Consider the following 17,248-nt stretch of genomic DNA (forward strand, 5'->3'; position numbering starts at 1 on the left):
CACTATAGACAAAGACAAGAGTTTTCTTCAAGAAAAAAATACAGTTCTAGTGGCAAAATCCCCATTGCCATTTCAGCCATAAACACTCAGTTCCTCCAGAAAAGACTTCTTATTCTTTTTAAAATCTGTTTTACTAGGGTGCCTAGGTTAAACCAGGATGCAAAGGCACAGGTTCTTGGCAAAGTATCACAAAGGAAAACCTTACTGATTAATTAGCTCCAACCATTACCCATATTAGACTACTCAAATTCAGTGTACACCTTGAGTGCATTTAAGTTAACCTGTTTGTATGAGGAATTCATATAACTCAGCAAGAAATCCTAGGTTGATCTCCTTATCTACTGTGCAAAATGCCACTGATTAGAATTGCAGGCTGTTTGCAAAGGAATTCTGCTCAACTTGGTAGGAATTCACCTTGTTAATCCTGAGAGTTGGGGTTTTTTTTAGGGCACCACCATGAGAGGTTTCTTTATTTGTTAGTTTGGGGCTTTTTTTGTCGTGCTTAGTAATAACTTCTCTTTACATCATTCCCCACTTAAACTTTGGTTTTTCAAAGGCACATACACAGGAGACAACTGAACAAGCATAACTGACACAAACACATTCAATTCCACTGCAGTCCCTACAGAGCAAACTCTGCCTGGCTATGAGAAGAGATTAAGAGATGGAAAACTAGGCAGCTGGCTTTGGGACAAACAAGATCACTTGCTACTGCTTTAAGCATATTCATCTTCAATCTCTGGAATTTATGTGGTGCTTAACTGTCAGGAATAAGAAGGTCCCAAAAAAAGAAATAGTTCAAAAGAACTTGAAAAATTAGAACATTGGGGATTTTGGGAAATGAATGTACTAGATTTGAGGGACCAGGGTTAAATGAAATTAATAAAATGCTGTCTGAACCTCCCCCAAGGCAGGGAACTCATGAGAGCATTTGCAAAGTTAACAGCAAATATCTCACCAAAACTGAAGAACACAAGACCAACCCCAATAGAGGAGAGCTGGTAAATAAAACCAGGAGGGCTTTAATTACTCTGCTGACTGACACCACCAGATATACTCTTAAAATATACAGAAAGGAAAGCAGGCTATAATGTGTTTTTTCTTCAGATGTAAAATTCACCAAATTAATTAATTAAAAACAATAATTTGAGAGTATTGAGAGTAACAATAATTAATATTGTTACTCTCAATACTCTCAAACACAAAATTCACCTTTTTAATAGCCATACTACTTTGAAGCACCTACCATTTTAGAATGGTGCTCACAGTTAATATAGTTACTATGAGATCTCAGATTATCCACATCTGAAGAAAACACAGCCATTAACACATTATAGTGCCTAACACTGTAGGCACTATAAACTGAAATGTTTGTTTCCATGGCAATGTTACCTACCTCTTCTTGTGGTGTTATTCAAACTACTCCTACCTTACCTACAAAGAGGATACCTGCAACCAGACTGTGCCTTTCCTCAAGAAAGCCTTCCAATGCCTGTCAGGTCCAACATGCACTGCCTGTGGTGTTAGCAACCCTACCCAGCAGGAAACACACAGCACACTGTTTTCCCAAGTTGGTGGGGAATTCCTCTGCCCATATTCTACCATTATGGAAATCCCTGTGGATAGGTGTGGCAGAAGCCAAGTTTTGTGTCAGTTAGCATAAAATCACCCAGACAGCTTATGCACAAAAGCTGATCCAGATTCCTGAACACACAACAGGTGTCTGTGCTGGGGAAATTACCATCTGATAAATTTCCATTGGTAAGAGTAAATACAGATATGGCGAGTGCAATTTTCCAAGATGAATGCCAGCAACCAAAGGGGGAAGATAGCTTGGCCTCAAAAACATCAGTAGACTTTGCTGGTCAAGTGAAATAGGCCAATGCACAGTTCCCAGACACCACATGAATGTGTGACTGATCTCATGTCAGCAGGTGAGGTGTTGTGCCATCCATTCCATCAGGTCCTGCTTCTGCCACTCAGGAAAGAAGTAACTTGGTCCACAGCTCTACTCCTGCTTTCTCCAGATGGGCGCTGGTGTCCCAGGCCTTCTGGAAAATGCAAATTAGATGCCTATGGGGGAGGAGCTGCTATTTTGCAGCTTCTGTAGAACCTTGAAATCTTCCTTTGATTATTCAGAAGAAATGAAATGTAGATTGTTTCCTTGAAAAACAGGATCCACTGCTTTGGAGACAGCCCTTCATTCCTAGGTTCCTTTAAAGCTGAGGACATCAGACACCTAATAGGGTTAATCACACAAACCAATGGCAAGTCTCAACCTGAAGGCAGTTCTGGGTCTTGTGCATCTGCATTAAGTGATGCAGAGCAATTCCTGCCCAAGCACTGTTTCCACACGGCTTTACGAGTCCCTCTAAAGCTACCCCAGATCCCTGCATCCCTGCCAAGTGTGATATCATGTGCTCAGCAGCCACGCTAGATATCTCATGTTCTACTCCACACATTCTGGGATTCTTCTCACGACGCACTGTGGGATACCAACCAGCAAGCATCTACCCCGGCTCTTGGAGTTCCTTCTTTTTCTCATCCCTCTCTCTTATTGCAGCTATTTTAACTGCAATATAAAGGAAAACCTGGGAAAATTCTGGTGCAGTGCTGTAATTCAAACAGTGCATATCAGTAACATCCCTGAACAACATCCTCTTCTGTGCAGGAGAGCCTTGACTGGCCATGCAGCAGCTCACTGACCCCAGATAGCCAACAGCCTTCTGTCACAGCCTAACGCCAACCTTCTGATTCATTCCTTAAAGTCATGGAGCACAAGAGGCAATGGTGCCCCTAAGGTCTGCAGGGCAGCAATATGCTGACTTGACCAGACAAACTGGGCTCTTCTTCATGGAAAAATAAATGCCAGCTCTTTGAAATCAACTGAGAAAGGAATTAAATAGAGTTATAGCAAAAGCACCTGGAACATCCACATTCTGTTTTCATGACCTCTGTTTGGGAAAGCTGCACAGGGAGCGAAGTTGGAAAGGATTCAATGAGTGAGGAGCAGCCTATAGCTGGGCAGGTACCACGATGAACGTGGAGAGGCAGCAAACACCATCAGATGCAGCAGCTGTCACAGAGGCCAGGCTTCCTGCACACTGCTGTACAGCTGAAGGACCACCACTTCCACTAATTAATTGGATTTGAAGATGGTGGTGCTCAGCCTCATTCAGAGAAAATGCCTAACATAGGCCCATCACCTTGAACCCACATCCATTACTTGTTGGGGCTCTCTCTTCCGCTCTTCAGTGCTGGGAATCCCTCCCTGCTCATGGTGGCACCAATTTTCAAGAAGCTCTTTCACTCTGTCAAGTCAGAACAAACAGTTCTCCTGTGTAAATCCCTCCACTGATATCTCAACTACATCACCTAACAAAGATCTCACACAAAGGATTTCTTTTCTACATAGGCATCTAATGAAGACTCAACAATCAGCACCGCTGTTTGTCAAAAATATGGAAGGAATTGTAAAGAAATACAAGCAACCTTGGTTTCATTGGTATTTCCAGTTCCACTTGCAAAGGTGAGCTACGAATGTGGCATGTTAGTACCCTGCTCTACCAGTTACTCCTGGAAATGATGCTCCACCCAAAAGAGCTGCTTCAGCTAAATGTTCTGGGTAATTTGTTGCTTTATTTCATGGTTCCTGGTCCTTATAGCCCTCCTCCTCCCTTGGCACTATAGCTGTGGCAACAAAAGCATATAAAACAGGGCCAAGTGCACACACACATGCACTACCCTGCTCATAGAAACAGACCTCCCTCTCTGTCACTGAAACCTGAGGCCCAAAAGCAGCTACAATGGCGCTGGGATCACACAGGGATGCCACTGCTTCTCCTCCTTCCTGGCACTTCACTCTTCCTCCTGAGGCTCCCAGAAGCCAGGACAGTCACTCCCTAGAGCACAGAATTCTTAACAAGAACAGGGACTCATGTGCTGTCATGGTTTTAAATGGAGAGCTGCACACACAGTTTAATTTATCCCTGCAATATCAGGCTGAGTATCTCAGTGCTTTGCAGCTGACCTCCACATGCACAGTGCTCTCCTGTCTTGCTCTTTAAGATACCTAGGAACTGCACAGTCAACTATTCCAGACCAAACCATTACTGGTTTTTGATGTGGATGCAGTTTAGAGTGTCAAAGAGGACGTGGGGAAATGGGAAATCGCAAATACTGTTTACTAAAGGCATTCTGTTACTTTCGCAAATGTGTACACTGAATTTAACAATGAAAGACACAGAAAAGAAGAAAATAAATACATCCTTTTGTTGTTAAAGAGAAAAATAACTTCTACTCTCTCACCTACCTTGCAGAGATTAGAAGATACAATCCAAGTACTGGCAAGATAAGCAACTGAATAAAAACACCTTCCACCCACCTAATAAAATTAATTTCCATTACAGGAGCCTTTCAGCCAGATGACCTGGTGAAGGAAGACATTTCCATCTACTTTTGTGAATGAAATTTGAACTCTGATCCCCACTTAAACCTCTCTCCACAGCAGGATTTTTCTCTTAAAGAAGTAGATCAAGAGACAATAGATACTGGTGGGCTACGTGATGTTACACAGGCACCACATGTCAAGCCAGCCATTTAAGTGCCTGGCCTCAACCTGCAAAAACCATTTTCACTCAGGCTTAAACATAGATTCAGCCAAGTGATCAAACAGGGGAAAAGGATAAAATTATTTGCTACACAAACAGGCTGGCTTGTTTCATTTCCTAATTGCCAAATGAAATACTTGCCAAGGGTGGTTTACTTGCTAGTCTTCAGAACTGTATACACTGGGATGTTTTTTGTTGTTGTTAAAGATTTAGTGAAACTTTCACCGATACCAGTGAACCAACAACAACTTCCCCTTGGCAATGCACAGAGAAATGCTACTTGTAACTGCAGTGGCATAATCCAAGCTGAAGTTCCTCCCTCTTTTTTGGATCTTCCCTCCCCCCAGGTAAAATCTCAAGAACAACCCACAGCAGACATGATGAGACAGATACAGAGCATTGCTGAAACTCTGAATCATGGCCTTGCCACTGAATCTACACCTTTTTTGTAGGCACAAGGTCCCGTGTTTGAAGAGAAACAAACAAGAAGGATGCAGCTTCACATTTCTCAAAGTTACAGCTTTTGTACTCCCACACCTGCTAAAGCAAACCAAACACCTGGAATTTCTCTGTACTTCAGCTCTGAAAACAGAGCCTTTTATTTGGGATACCACAAATCCAGGCAGGATAAGGAAAAAAAAAATTCAAGCTGTCCTACAAAAGATTAATTTTCCTGGACCTCTGTTGCATACATCCAGTTACACATTTCCAAACACATTCCAAGACAGTCGCTCAGCTACACTCATGCAGGTAATTTCACAGACTTTAACAGACAGGTAACATGCATGATGAATAAAAGCAGCAGGGAACTGAATGATGTAATTAGAAATACACACAGCTGGCTAAAACCATTCTGAATATAATTAAGCTTTGAAACATTATGCCAGCCAAGATGTTAATAACTGAAAAAAAACCTGTGGGTGATTTTCATACTTATCAAAACAAGGAACTGTTGAGAACCATTAATAAGGTGGATAAATGCTGTCTAAGCTTCCCACACTCAACCCTGCCAATAAGTGCAACAATCCTGCTATTCCAGTCTGGAGCTCCTCCAGAGCAGAGATATTTAATCAAGTTACATTGTGAACTTGCTCTGCAACAAGTTACACATAAAAAGATCAATATGTAACAACAATTTTTATCTGTAAGGCTTGGCTGGACCAAGATGTTAAGCACTTTTAGATGAACCCATATTAAACTTTAGCATAAAGAGTATTTCTAAAGCCGAGTTAACATTTTCACAGACAAGTGTAGCGGAAGAGTGCCAAAGGAGGCTTTGAGAAGCTGTGGTTTAATAATAATTGTTATGAACAGCAGGAGACCCTATGCTTGAGAAAGAGCAAAAATTGTTTTCATTGATTACTTTTCAAACACTTCACAAACTCAAAAGACTAAAGGAACTGGACACAAGCACCTTCTACTCCACTGCCAGAAGAGCTCATCTGTATCTCTTGGGGGTTGCTGGTACCTGTAATTAAAAGTAACACTTCGTCTCCTAATTAACAATTTCTTAAGAGCAGATAGATTTGTGTTCTTATTTAAGTAAATAAATTATAAACATTCCTGAAAACATCGTCTCATTTGAGACAACGCCTAGTCCAAAAATTTACCATGAGTGAATCCCATGACTTGAGTATATTTGTCCAACAGATTTGTATAAAGATCGTTCCACTGACCTTCAAAGTCCACATCCCCAACTAATTTGGTTTTTCCTGTAAGAGGATCGTGGATATGGTTGATGCCTACGTCAATCACAGCTGCACCTTCTTTGACCATATCAGTTGTAATCAACTTTGGGATACCTGGAATCATAAAACATATTTCATTACCCTGGCCAGGTAATCTGAGGTTATCACTTTTGAATGATATCAAGGGGTGTGCACGCAAAGCTATGCATGCACAAAATAGAATTCTACAACATGGAATATTTCTTAATACACCCCCACTGAATACAACTATTCCTCAGTTGCACATAGTTTGTAACTACTTTAGAAAAAAAGAAAAAAAACCACAAAAAACATCCCACAAAAAGTTGTGCCATGGGACTGGTTTGGGGTCAAAAAACACACTCAACCAATAGGCAATTTGAACTGTTACAGCAATCCCAGCAGGCAACACTGATCTTCCACAGGGACAACACACCATTTCTTGCTCTTTACAGTAATTTGTGAGACCTCTGCACTTGACCTGGGAGCCCCAGCCTGGGCACTGCACACCTTGCAGGCTTCATCTCTGTGGTGTCCTGGAGTAGGAGTTTTTTGCTATTAAAAAATTCCAGCTCAAACAGCCACAAAAAGCCACCACAGCTTTTTCATATGCACCACAATTTCTTCAGCACATTTAAATGCGAAGCTTCTTGATATTCATCAAGAATATGTGCTTCAGTCAGGAGCCAGAAAACCTAAAGAGTCACTTCAAAGTGTAGCTAATGAAATGTATCCATGGCCCTATAAATCTGGTCAGGAATTTCTTCCCTACCATGCAACCTCCAGCTTTCAGTAGTGGGAATTTGCAAACTAAACGTTACAACTCGCCTTGCTTCTTGAGCAATTCCATCAGTTTTTGTTCTGAGAGGAATGTTAGAGTAACCTCCAAAAAGGGAGTCTGAACTCCCTTCTCCCCATCAAAGCAGCTTTCTCTCAGGTGGGGAGAAGGCAAAAAGGAAAAGAATCCAAATCTATAAGGGTTGAAACTGCAGTTTTTTTGGAGGGAAGCACTAGTGTACAAGGTTCTGGCTCCATGTGCAGTGCTGGAGCACTGACACTTAGTCATTTGGATACAGGCAGTACTAGAGCACTCCTTGCTCTCCATTTCTCACTCCCCCATAAGACACCCGCTTGAAACTCTGCTCCTCATGTTGAGCAAGCCAAGATCTCAAACTCTTTCCTAACCCATTCGATAATATCTGACTGCATCTCCTTCACCCCTCTCTGAAGTAATCCATGGCAACCTGGCTGGTAATTGGATAATGCCTCAGCCTTGTGGGGGTAAATGATCTGTGTGAGATAGGGCTGGAAGCATATTAATGGAAGCTGCACAGTTGCACCCTTTGTAAAATGGTTTGATAATAAGCCAAATACTTAATAGCAACAAATGAACTAACCCCCAAACCAAATGAGCCTGTCTAGTTGCTTAAGCCTACTTTACATACCAAGCAGGCAGGGATAAACATTAGGGTAGGTTTTCCTAAAATGCACTGAACTGAAGAATATGGGAAAACCTTCCATTGGCCCTTTTTTGTAGAAAATGATGAATCACATTTTAAACAAAGCAGTAACAAGGCCCTACCTAATCTAAGTGCAAGGACTGTGAAACAGCCAACTTCTAAGAAAGCTAGCCAGAATAAAGGGTCTGATCAGCCAGCACTTCTAGACAAGAAGACCACAGATCATATCCTAAGGGACAGCACAAGCAGTTCAAGCAGAAGATCTGGCATTTGGCACAGTCACTACTTTTTCTCTTCACCCCCTCTCCAAAGGTAGCAGGCAGATGAGCCCTGCTTCTCTCAGCAGACTGGAAATCCCAGAGAGCAGGAGCAGCAAGCTGACAGGTTCCAGAGTCCTGCTGCTTCCATCAGAGCCTTGTCTGTCCTGAGGTGGCTCTAGGAGCACGTCTGGGTAAAGCTGCATTTACACTTCTGCCATGGGGCTGGGCTGATGGCAAAAACGCCGGACTCCATGGGATGCCCATACAGGCAGGGATTGCAGGCCACGAGGGGAAACTGCTGTGTGAGATACAGAGTGCTGGTGTGCTTAACAGGAAACACAATGCCTTACAGAGAAATCCAAAAGCTGTGTGGTATTGAAAGAGATTTTAAGAAGGGGTAGGCTGGACAAGAGCAGCATTGTTGGAACTTAAGATGCAAGGAGTCAGTAGGAACAAGAAGGAAGGAATAAACTGCATGGATAGCTACAAGCCAAATAATCAGGAAAATTGGTGCCCCAAGCCTGGGGGCAAATGAAACAGCACACAGAGATCAATCTTTTCACATTCAGGAGTAAGAGAAAAGAAGCATGTGATTTGAAGTGTTACCAAAACCATGAAGGCAAGTGAACAGGAAAGCACTCAGAGGTGGAGCACCAGATCAGAAGAGACTCAGTGCAACAAGTCACCAACCAGGAGGCAGGATGCAGATGGCTCTTGTAAAAATACCACACAGGAAAAGGAACCTTGGTCTTCCATGCAGACACACAAAAAAAGCTCTCTTCCATTTGCACATCTTCTGCAGTGGCCTGTAAAAGCAGCTGTGCCAACCTGGCAAGGCACAAGTTGCAAGAAAGGTAACACTCACTGAACAGATGACCCATTTCTGGGGAGTGTGTGATCCCAGAGGTAAAATGTGCACAGTTCTCATGTAACAAAAGGAAGCTTGGAGTGATTCCACCTTTCTAAAGTACAACTTTCCCCAGAGCACACACTGGGGCAGGGCTGTGTGCTGTTTGCACAACCTAACCCTAGGTTTTTTTCATCATTTCAAGTATATCTCAAGTTATGGAATGAGTGTTGTATCACACTCCTGTTACAAATGAAACAAGGAAAATAATGTGAAAGCTAAATATGGCTGAATGGCTACCAGACCATTTAATTCTAAGCATAAACAACGACAAACCATGTTCAGCACAAAAATCAGAAGCAATTATTAAATTAGAAGCAGTGAATTTGGATGAAAAGTTACTGGTTTATTTCCAGTTAGCACACCATTGTTTTCTTTTATACACAGTGGTGGATTCTGGTCAGGCCCAGAGCTGAACAATTAGACATGGAACAAATAAATTATTTCTTTATCCTGGCCTGCCTTAGGAAAGAGGCAGTGAAGTTCAACCCTGAAGGAAAGGGCATCTCACTTCAACAGGAAGTGACAAGCTTTAGACAGGTACCTGTCTGTCTTCATCTAGAAAATACATCACGTCTTGGGTCTTGAGGATGAGAAGGAGGGGGAAAGGGAGCAGAAAAGAGGAAAGACACAACCCTCTTGTGGTCCTACAAAATGGTACAAGAGAAGGATGAGATCCCTGAACCGTAAAGGGACCCAGAATTTTACCAAGGTTATATACTAAGTTGGGCTGTTTGATTTTTAAAAAATAATTAGTATTTCTATGTATTACCTGTAAACAAATAACAGTGGCTGCTTAGAAACAGAGTTCCACTTGTTTCTTTGGGACATATTAGTTAAACTCCAAGTATTTCAGTTGACATTGCTTTAAGAGTACAGACACTCATCTTTCAGTCCCCCTTCCCTAGGCAATTACCATTGTCTTTCTCTTGATATGACAATTGTAAAAGAGAAAAAAACCCAGCCATTACTAACATAGGTTACTCAAACCTCCAGTTAATTTGGAAAGGTTGGCCTTAATTCTAACAGTGGGGAAATGATACCATGATTTTATGAACGCAGGCTCCATCTGATTTAAAGAAACCCTCCTGTCAAAATTTAAATGACTCATGATTTTTCCATGGCACAGAGAATGTTTTAATTTACATAATTATACCTGTATAAACTATGCACTGACTGGTTCCCAATCTTGAGTTCACTCCAAAGTCTCCCTAAGGGAAAGGTGTCGCATGTGACGAGAAACAGTTTATGAGTCTGCAAATGTGAAGGGCAAGAACAAAGAGCCAAATCACTTGCCCTTCCTACAGTGAGAAATCCTACCCACTGCAACATCCTCAGCGAGCACTGATTATTCAGAGAAACGTGAAACAGCCAGTGCCACAGACAGAGACTGCAAAGTCCTCTTTTTGGGTTTGAAATGCTGCAATTGCAGCATTAACAACAACCAGTATTACCTGCAGCAACTATTACTATGTCAGCGAGCTGCGTGTGGATCTTGAGCTGTTCCTTTGGGGTGTATCTGTGAGTAATGGTCACTGTGGCATCACCTGAAACAGAAGAAAAAAATAATTGTCAGATGTAAAACGCTATAAAAAGCACAGCATTTACCTTCAGGTGCAAATTACTTACTTTGGTACATGAACAACAGAACAGATGATGAGATTTGTCTTGGGATGTGACTTTTAAATCAGCATAGGTAGAACACACTCACAAGACTTGCTGCTCACACATATGAAAAAACATTTCTTCTTAAAAACTCTCCCAGGATGAATTCATTTATATACTGCGGACTCAACTCCCTTCCATGGCTTTGTTACATTCTGTGGAACTGCACAAAGCAAACCCAGCACAGAACCCAGTGTCTGCTTTATCAAGGCCAGTTTGTAGAGGGTGCCACAAGACTCAGCTGTCTGCCAGACATGAAAGCTTTGATACAAGACCACCAGCAGAAGCACAAGAAGCACATATCCTTCTGCTCCTGCAGAATAAACTCTCCTGCTAAGACATGAAAAACCCTTGTGCTGTTTGATGGAGATACTGAGGAGAGACCATAATATGAACAGTCACAGGGAGAGGGTCTGAAGCCTCCTACTGCACCCAACAGCAGGAGTGGTACTCCCTCAAGGACTGCCCAAGCAAGCAGCAAGGAGAACACCTGTCAAAGAAGACTCCTTCCAACCCTCTCTGCAGTTATTTGTACTGCAGTGTTCAGGTGTTACACCCCCATCTCTGCCTTCCACTCATCACAGACACCTAGGCCATGTTACTTGCAATTAAACTGGAACCTTTTGCCTTCTCAGGCATTACCATCAAATCTCCTTCCTTTGCAATGTGTCTGGACTGATCTAATCTGTGCCTCTCATTAACTCTCTCAGGCATCTCATCTTCAACCTTTCTATGCTCTGGCTTCACTGCTCTTTCCCCTTACTTTTTATCCCTCTCTTTCAGGCTCTACAGTGCACATAATCTCCCCAAAGACAAGCAGATCAAAACATTTACAGATCATGAAAACAGAAAAGTACAAGCTTGAAAAAAAATAGAGGAGTTCCTATACCTGCTTTAAACAAAACTATGTCTTGCCCAAAATCACAGTCATTATTCAGCAAAAAAGTTGAAAAAAACCAATGGATAAAATCCAAAGGTAAAAGGTTATCTCTGAGGAAGAAAATTGGTGCTAATTTGCTTTTAAGATTTGAGTGAGGAATGTGTCTGTAGTCAGCTCCTGAAATCAAGTAATTGCTTTCACTAACAAAAAGAAAAGGAGAAAAAGGGAGGAAAAAAAAAAGCCCCTACCTTGAGAATAGCAGTCCAGAGGCTTACAGACACCTCAGAAAGGGGAGGTTTTCCATTTATTTGTGACCATGCCCAAACAGAAAATAAAAACTATTTTTACACTGCTACTTCTGCTGAAAGAAGAGGAATATATTTAATGATTAAGATTCCATATCATACTCCCAAGTCAACTCCCTAGCTTACAAAACAGAGATAGTCTCTTGACCTGCCTACACATCACATTATTTATTTTGGAAGGGGTTCACATAGCTTTTCCATCTGATCAGATATTGCCACCTGCAGGACATGAGTGTATCCACATATGAAACATGACAAATTGAGACAGTCCCCAGCTTTGAATTTTGGTTCATAATCTAGAAAGAAAACCAAAATGCACAACAAAAAAAAATTAAAAATAGTACCATTCACACCCACCCCTTGCATCATTTCTCAATTAAAAAAAAAAAATAATCAAAGCAACTCAGCTGCTGAAAAAAAACTCTCTCCCCTGACAACCTGAGAAAGGCCTTTTTCAGCATTTCACTGTAGGTGTTCTCTGGTCCCTACCCCCCTGACTTTAAAAAAAAAGAAAAAAAAAAAAAAGCTGAAACCATGGCCTAGCCTGACTTTTTTTCCATCCAGGCCAATCTCTTGCTGCTTACAGCAAAAGCAGAAATTAAACCCAAGTGCAGAAGATGAAGCAGAGCTTCAAGGAGAGCCCCATCTGTGAGTCAGGGAGGAAAACTCCACCAGACCACCCCAAATACAGACGTATTTATCATCATGTACACAGCACATACATACACACTTAATGCCTGCTCATCAGGGAAGTACATGTTCCTTTGTTTTCTCATTGCCAGCTGCTTTAGACTGTGTGCCAACACTCAGCAGGGTGGAAAACTATAAAACTACCTGAGAAATAAATCCATTTCGTCAGATTAGGCAAATTACTTTAGTGAGTTAACTCTCTGTATCTAGGCTCCAAGTCAGCAAGGGACTACCTGAACATTCTTCTGTCCCTACACTACATATGTGACATAGATAGAAGCGCTGGCGATGCCAGCAAGCAGGCTTCCAAGGGAAGTCTTCTGACATGTCAGGAACCAAAACATTGGCAGAAGACCATGAAGCACCACAAAAATCTCATGGACTGGCCTCCTGAAACAAGCTGCACTACCAGGCAGTAAAACAGGAACTAGAAACCCAGGATACACGACAAAACTGAGCCATGGAGCCAATCCACTCAAAAGCTGGAAGCTGCAAACAGTATTTAATTACAGCTAAAAACTGCCCATGCAGCTGCTGAGGGTTTTGCAACAAGCTACTGAAAGCATCACAGGTCACTAGGTCTCCTCATTTCCAGGTGGGAAATGTGTAAGTAGTTTGTAACATGACCTTGTGTTCTAGCAAGCCTACTTCAAACGTCAGCTGCGCTGCCAATAACAAATGCCACCCAATATTTGCAGCAAATGGCAAAAATGCTACTAATTTTCGTGGGAATGATGATGAGACCAGAACTATGCACCAACGGTAATTACAATCCAGGCACTGAGAGAAGTTCCAAATAGCAACTTTCCCACAGAGGCTGAATGGAAAAAACAACTCTATGATTAGGATAAAGCTTTTAGTGTTTTATTATAATAATAACAGATTTCACTCTGCTCCAATTAAATAGGCCTGGAATTAAATGTCCATGTTTACCTCATTTGTGCACACCACCACAGCAGTTTCTAACATCAAAATGAAGTTGCAAAAGGGCAGCATTCTATCTAAATTATATTTGTTTTAATTTCTACAGCACATTTATAGCAGCACATGTAGGCTTCTGTAATTAGAATCACTTAAAAATATTTCCACCACAGCACTCAATTTCCAGGGGGATATAAACTGCACTGCAGAAACACCCCCCAGGCCAACAAGTAATCATGGTACTCACACTGAAGAGTTCCTCGGTTGGTCATTCAGGCATTTCCATAAGCAACACCTCACTGACATAGCTCAACACAAGGGTCATGACACACCTTTCTGTTTATTCACACATAAATGTGTTTGTGTGCACATGTACACAGGTGTGCATGCTCATGTATGTATGACCAATGAAATCAAAATTGAACAAGGATGAGGGTAAAGCACATAAACAGCTACATGGTATAAACATCACAGGAGCCTCTGCAGCTCTTCAAGGCCTCACTGCCAGTACCACCCTCAAGGATCAGTTGAAATAGCAGCTGTTTAAAAGAGAGGAGGAAGGGATGACTTGACACCAGAAAAAGTCAAGTCCAGAAACTGCTCTCCTGAGAATAAGGCAGGAAATGCTTTAGCAAATTTGTTTCCTTGGTCTGGTTGCAAGTATGCACAAGTGTGGAAAGCTTGCTCTTAAATCTGAGTCCTCTAGCCAGCTTTATTTTCAGGACTTCACAAATGGAAACACTGGGACAACATTCCTGGACTTACCTCCAGGCCTTTCATGCTCTCCATCAGTATGTAAAAGCATTGAAATAGGCATTCCAACATTTTTGGATCTTCCAGCTACAAGAACATTTTTTCCAAATGTCTGTATTCCTTGCAGGAAAAAAAAAAAAAAATTATATTCCACTATTTTAATATGTCAAAACCCTTCTTCTCAATCCCCATGATAGAATTATTTGTGGTTGTGGACTGCTGACATCAACACAACTTGAAAATCCACAAGGCTGAATTTATGGGATGAATCCACAAAACAACTTTCAGCTTTCACCTCGGAGAAAGAAAATTGAGAGCTCATTCAGGGTACCTGAATCACCCTTACCAAAAAGACTTAATTTCCTTGCTCCAGCCACAAAGGGAAGCACTTATGTCTACCAGTAAGAACATGTGCATTCTAAATAAAAAATTACAACTATTGAAAACATATACATATTTTCCCCTTCCAGTACTGAATTAAGTGCTCTCATTTTTTGTTCTTGTTTTCCCCCCTTCTCCACAAGAACTTAGGCATCCAATCTTCTATTTGACAAACAGAAGAACAACAGCACAGAAAATTTCTTGCAAAACTGTGAAATTCAGAAAGTTACTGAAGTGTTCCACCAAATAGTACTGTCTACACTTAAATAATAGTTGTGCTAATGGCACAAGAGCCCATCTACTTGGCAGCTCCTTATTCAGATTAATACTCTAAATGGTAGTTCTTCACTCAGCCCAATGCATTTAGATGACCTTGACCTTTCAGCTCACACCCAAGTTCATCCCTTGTTTGTCTCCCAGGATAAGAGCTCCAGGACAGGTGAGTCTCTTACCCGTCCGTTTTATGATCTCCCAGACGGCAGCAGCGGTGGCAGGGATGATGGAAGGCTGATCGAGACACAGCCGCCCAACATTCATGATATGGAACCCATCCACGTCCTTCTCAGGGGCGATGGCGTTGCACACTGTCCGTTCCTCTATGTGATCTAGGAGACACACAGCCCTCAGCTCGTCAGGTGCCACTGATACATCATGGCACAGCCCAGACCTGGCCAGGGTCATTAATTACTGCTCTTGATTCAACCAAGTACACCCCCCCTAAAGACAGTTTCACCTTTTCAAACAGTTGACTGAAGATTAGGTTAAGGCATTTGTCACAGTGTTGATATAATAGATTCTGTCAAAATATGAGAGCCCAATACTCAGCTGAGAATGAGGACAGTAACTATAAGAAGAAATATTTAAGGAAGTCACCTCTGCAATGTAGAATTCTTAAACACGAAGCAGCTCAAAAACCCCAACAAACGACAGGAGAACAGTTATATGCATTTTTCTGGTTTCTAAGCCCACAGAGGATACATGAGCTAGTTTTTAAACAAATTCATGGAAATCTCAAGCTAAAGTAACTTTGAAGGTCTAGCTTTCTTTTCCCAACAAGGCTGGTTTTTATAGTCAACTGTTAATCAGTAGGACCAAAACATATCCTGCTTCATTAAAAAACTGAGAATACACAAAACTGTTCAATACCGGTGAGCTCAAAACACTGAATATTGCTTAAATGGCATCACCTGCACATAATTTTGTATTCACATGTACTCATACTGAATATTTTTTATATGCACTAATGATACAGGACAGCTCTGCAACTGCTTAAAGCTGAAACATTAGCACTAATTATGAAACAAATGTGTTTGCAGGCCTCTCCGTGCAGAGTTCCAAATCAAAGCATAAACCTGGAATACCTAACAGCTCCACAAAACATCCCATACTAACCCAAAAAGCAAACTGTGTTTAATGACTGACCCATGTCCTCGCCCAAAATGGCACTGACTGGCCCACGGCCTGCAGTAATCCAGTGCTGTTGAAAGGTTTTCTCCAGGAGAAAGGCAAGCTGACCACCAGAGTGGGTAGATGGGAGAGAGCCTCTGACCCTCTGTGGGATGATGACCAGTTGGCTACTGAAGCTCCTGGGAATTTGGTATTTCCTCCCCAGGACCAGTAAGAGTGAACCAAAGTACCTTCCCCTAAACCTGACAAGTAGGCTGGGGGGTTTATAATTTCCATCTCAGAGGAATTGCTTTTTGCATCCTTCACGTGACCCATTCTAGCCACAACCTGAACAGAATCCTGCAACTGTGTGGCAAGATGTCCCAGTGTCCGAGCCAGAGAGCACTACAGGAGGTTTAAAAAAACCAAACAAAGGAAAATAAGCAGCAATAAGGAAATTCAGATGTTGCCAGTAAAATATTTTAGAGACATAAACAGGATGCTTTAATTTAGTAGGTTTTTGTGGTTTTCCATTAAAAGCAGCTAGATAATTAAAAGATAAGCATACTGTAGAACTTAAACCATGATAATCAGCTGTTAAAAGATTTCCAATTAAAAAACCCCTAGAGTTAAACCAGAATGCTATGATTTACAGTTTAATTCTCCATTTTATGATGAGAGCAAGTTTCCTTTTGAATGCTAATAAGAACAGACCGTGGAAATTAAGATATTAAGTACATTGATGAAAGAGTCTCTTAGACCTGAAACTTGCCTCACAGAGACTGAAAGCAGCCATAACCCTGTTTTTATGTCAACTTGGGAATTAAAAAAAAAAAAAAAAAACAAAACAAAACCAAGAAAGAAATTTGGAGTAACCTATTAAATAGCTTTTGCAAAAGACAACTTGTTACCCTTAGGCAAGTCAGTTGTTCTTCCAACACAAACTTGGCAGCCATGCTTTGCCTTGTGCCTGGGATGAGCAGAACACTGCTCTGAACAACACCTCATCCACACTGTCTTTAGCTTCCCAAAACCAGACAGATAATAGACACAATTATGTTAAAGGAAAAACAAATCATGCTTTCCATGGATATTTTCCATGTTCCAAACTGATTTGCAGAATTCCAGAACAGGGTTTACACTACTAGGAGGAAATACTGCTGCACAGTTGGGGACAAGTGAGCTGTGAGCCAGAAAAGAAGCTCCCACATGCCTTCTTCATTTCCAGAGGAACAAAATAATTCCTTAATTATCTTATTTTCAGTCTCATAAAACATGAGCTGATACCCATATAAATTTCCTTGCAGTCATTACAAGCCACTCC

General features: G+C 41.5%; 1 protein-coding gene across 7 annotated transcripts in view; it reads right to left on the bottom strand.

Moving 5' to 3' along the window:
* LOC120498781 (probable bifunctional methylenetetrahydrofolate dehydrogenase/cyclohydrolase 2) overlaps positions 1-17,248 on the bottom strand; it is a 35,464-nt gene that overhangs the window by 12,925 nt on the left and 5,291 nt on the right. For 4 of the 7 annotated variants that reach the window (XM_039701895.1, XM_039701901.1, XM_039701900.1 and 1 more), the window contains exons 4-7: positions 14,991-15,143; positions 14,170-14,277; positions 10,398-10,490; positions 6,287-6,412 (exon numbers count right to left, since the gene is read on the bottom strand). In XM_039701895.1, the coding sequence (XP_039557829.1) occupies positions 6,287-6,412; positions 10,398-10,490; positions 14,170-14,277; positions 14,991-15,143 (480 nt within the window). Of the gene's footprint in view, positions 1-6,024; positions 6,079-6,286; positions 6,413-9,268; positions 9,591-10,397; positions 10,491-14,169; positions 14,278-14,990; positions 15,144-17,248 lie in introns of those variants that run through there. The other 3 variants (XM_039701897.1, XM_039701899.1, XM_039701896.1) reach the window with 3 other exon arrangements.

The sequence above is a fragment of the Passer montanus genome, unplaced genomic scaffold (genome assembly GCF_014805655.1).
Source record: "Passer montanus isolate IOZ18808 unplaced genomic scaffold, ASM1480565v1 scaffold150, whole genome shotgun sequence".
Classification (NCBI taxonomy): domain Eukaryota; kingdom Metazoa; phylum Chordata; class Aves; order Passeriformes; family Passeridae; genus Passer; species Passer montanus.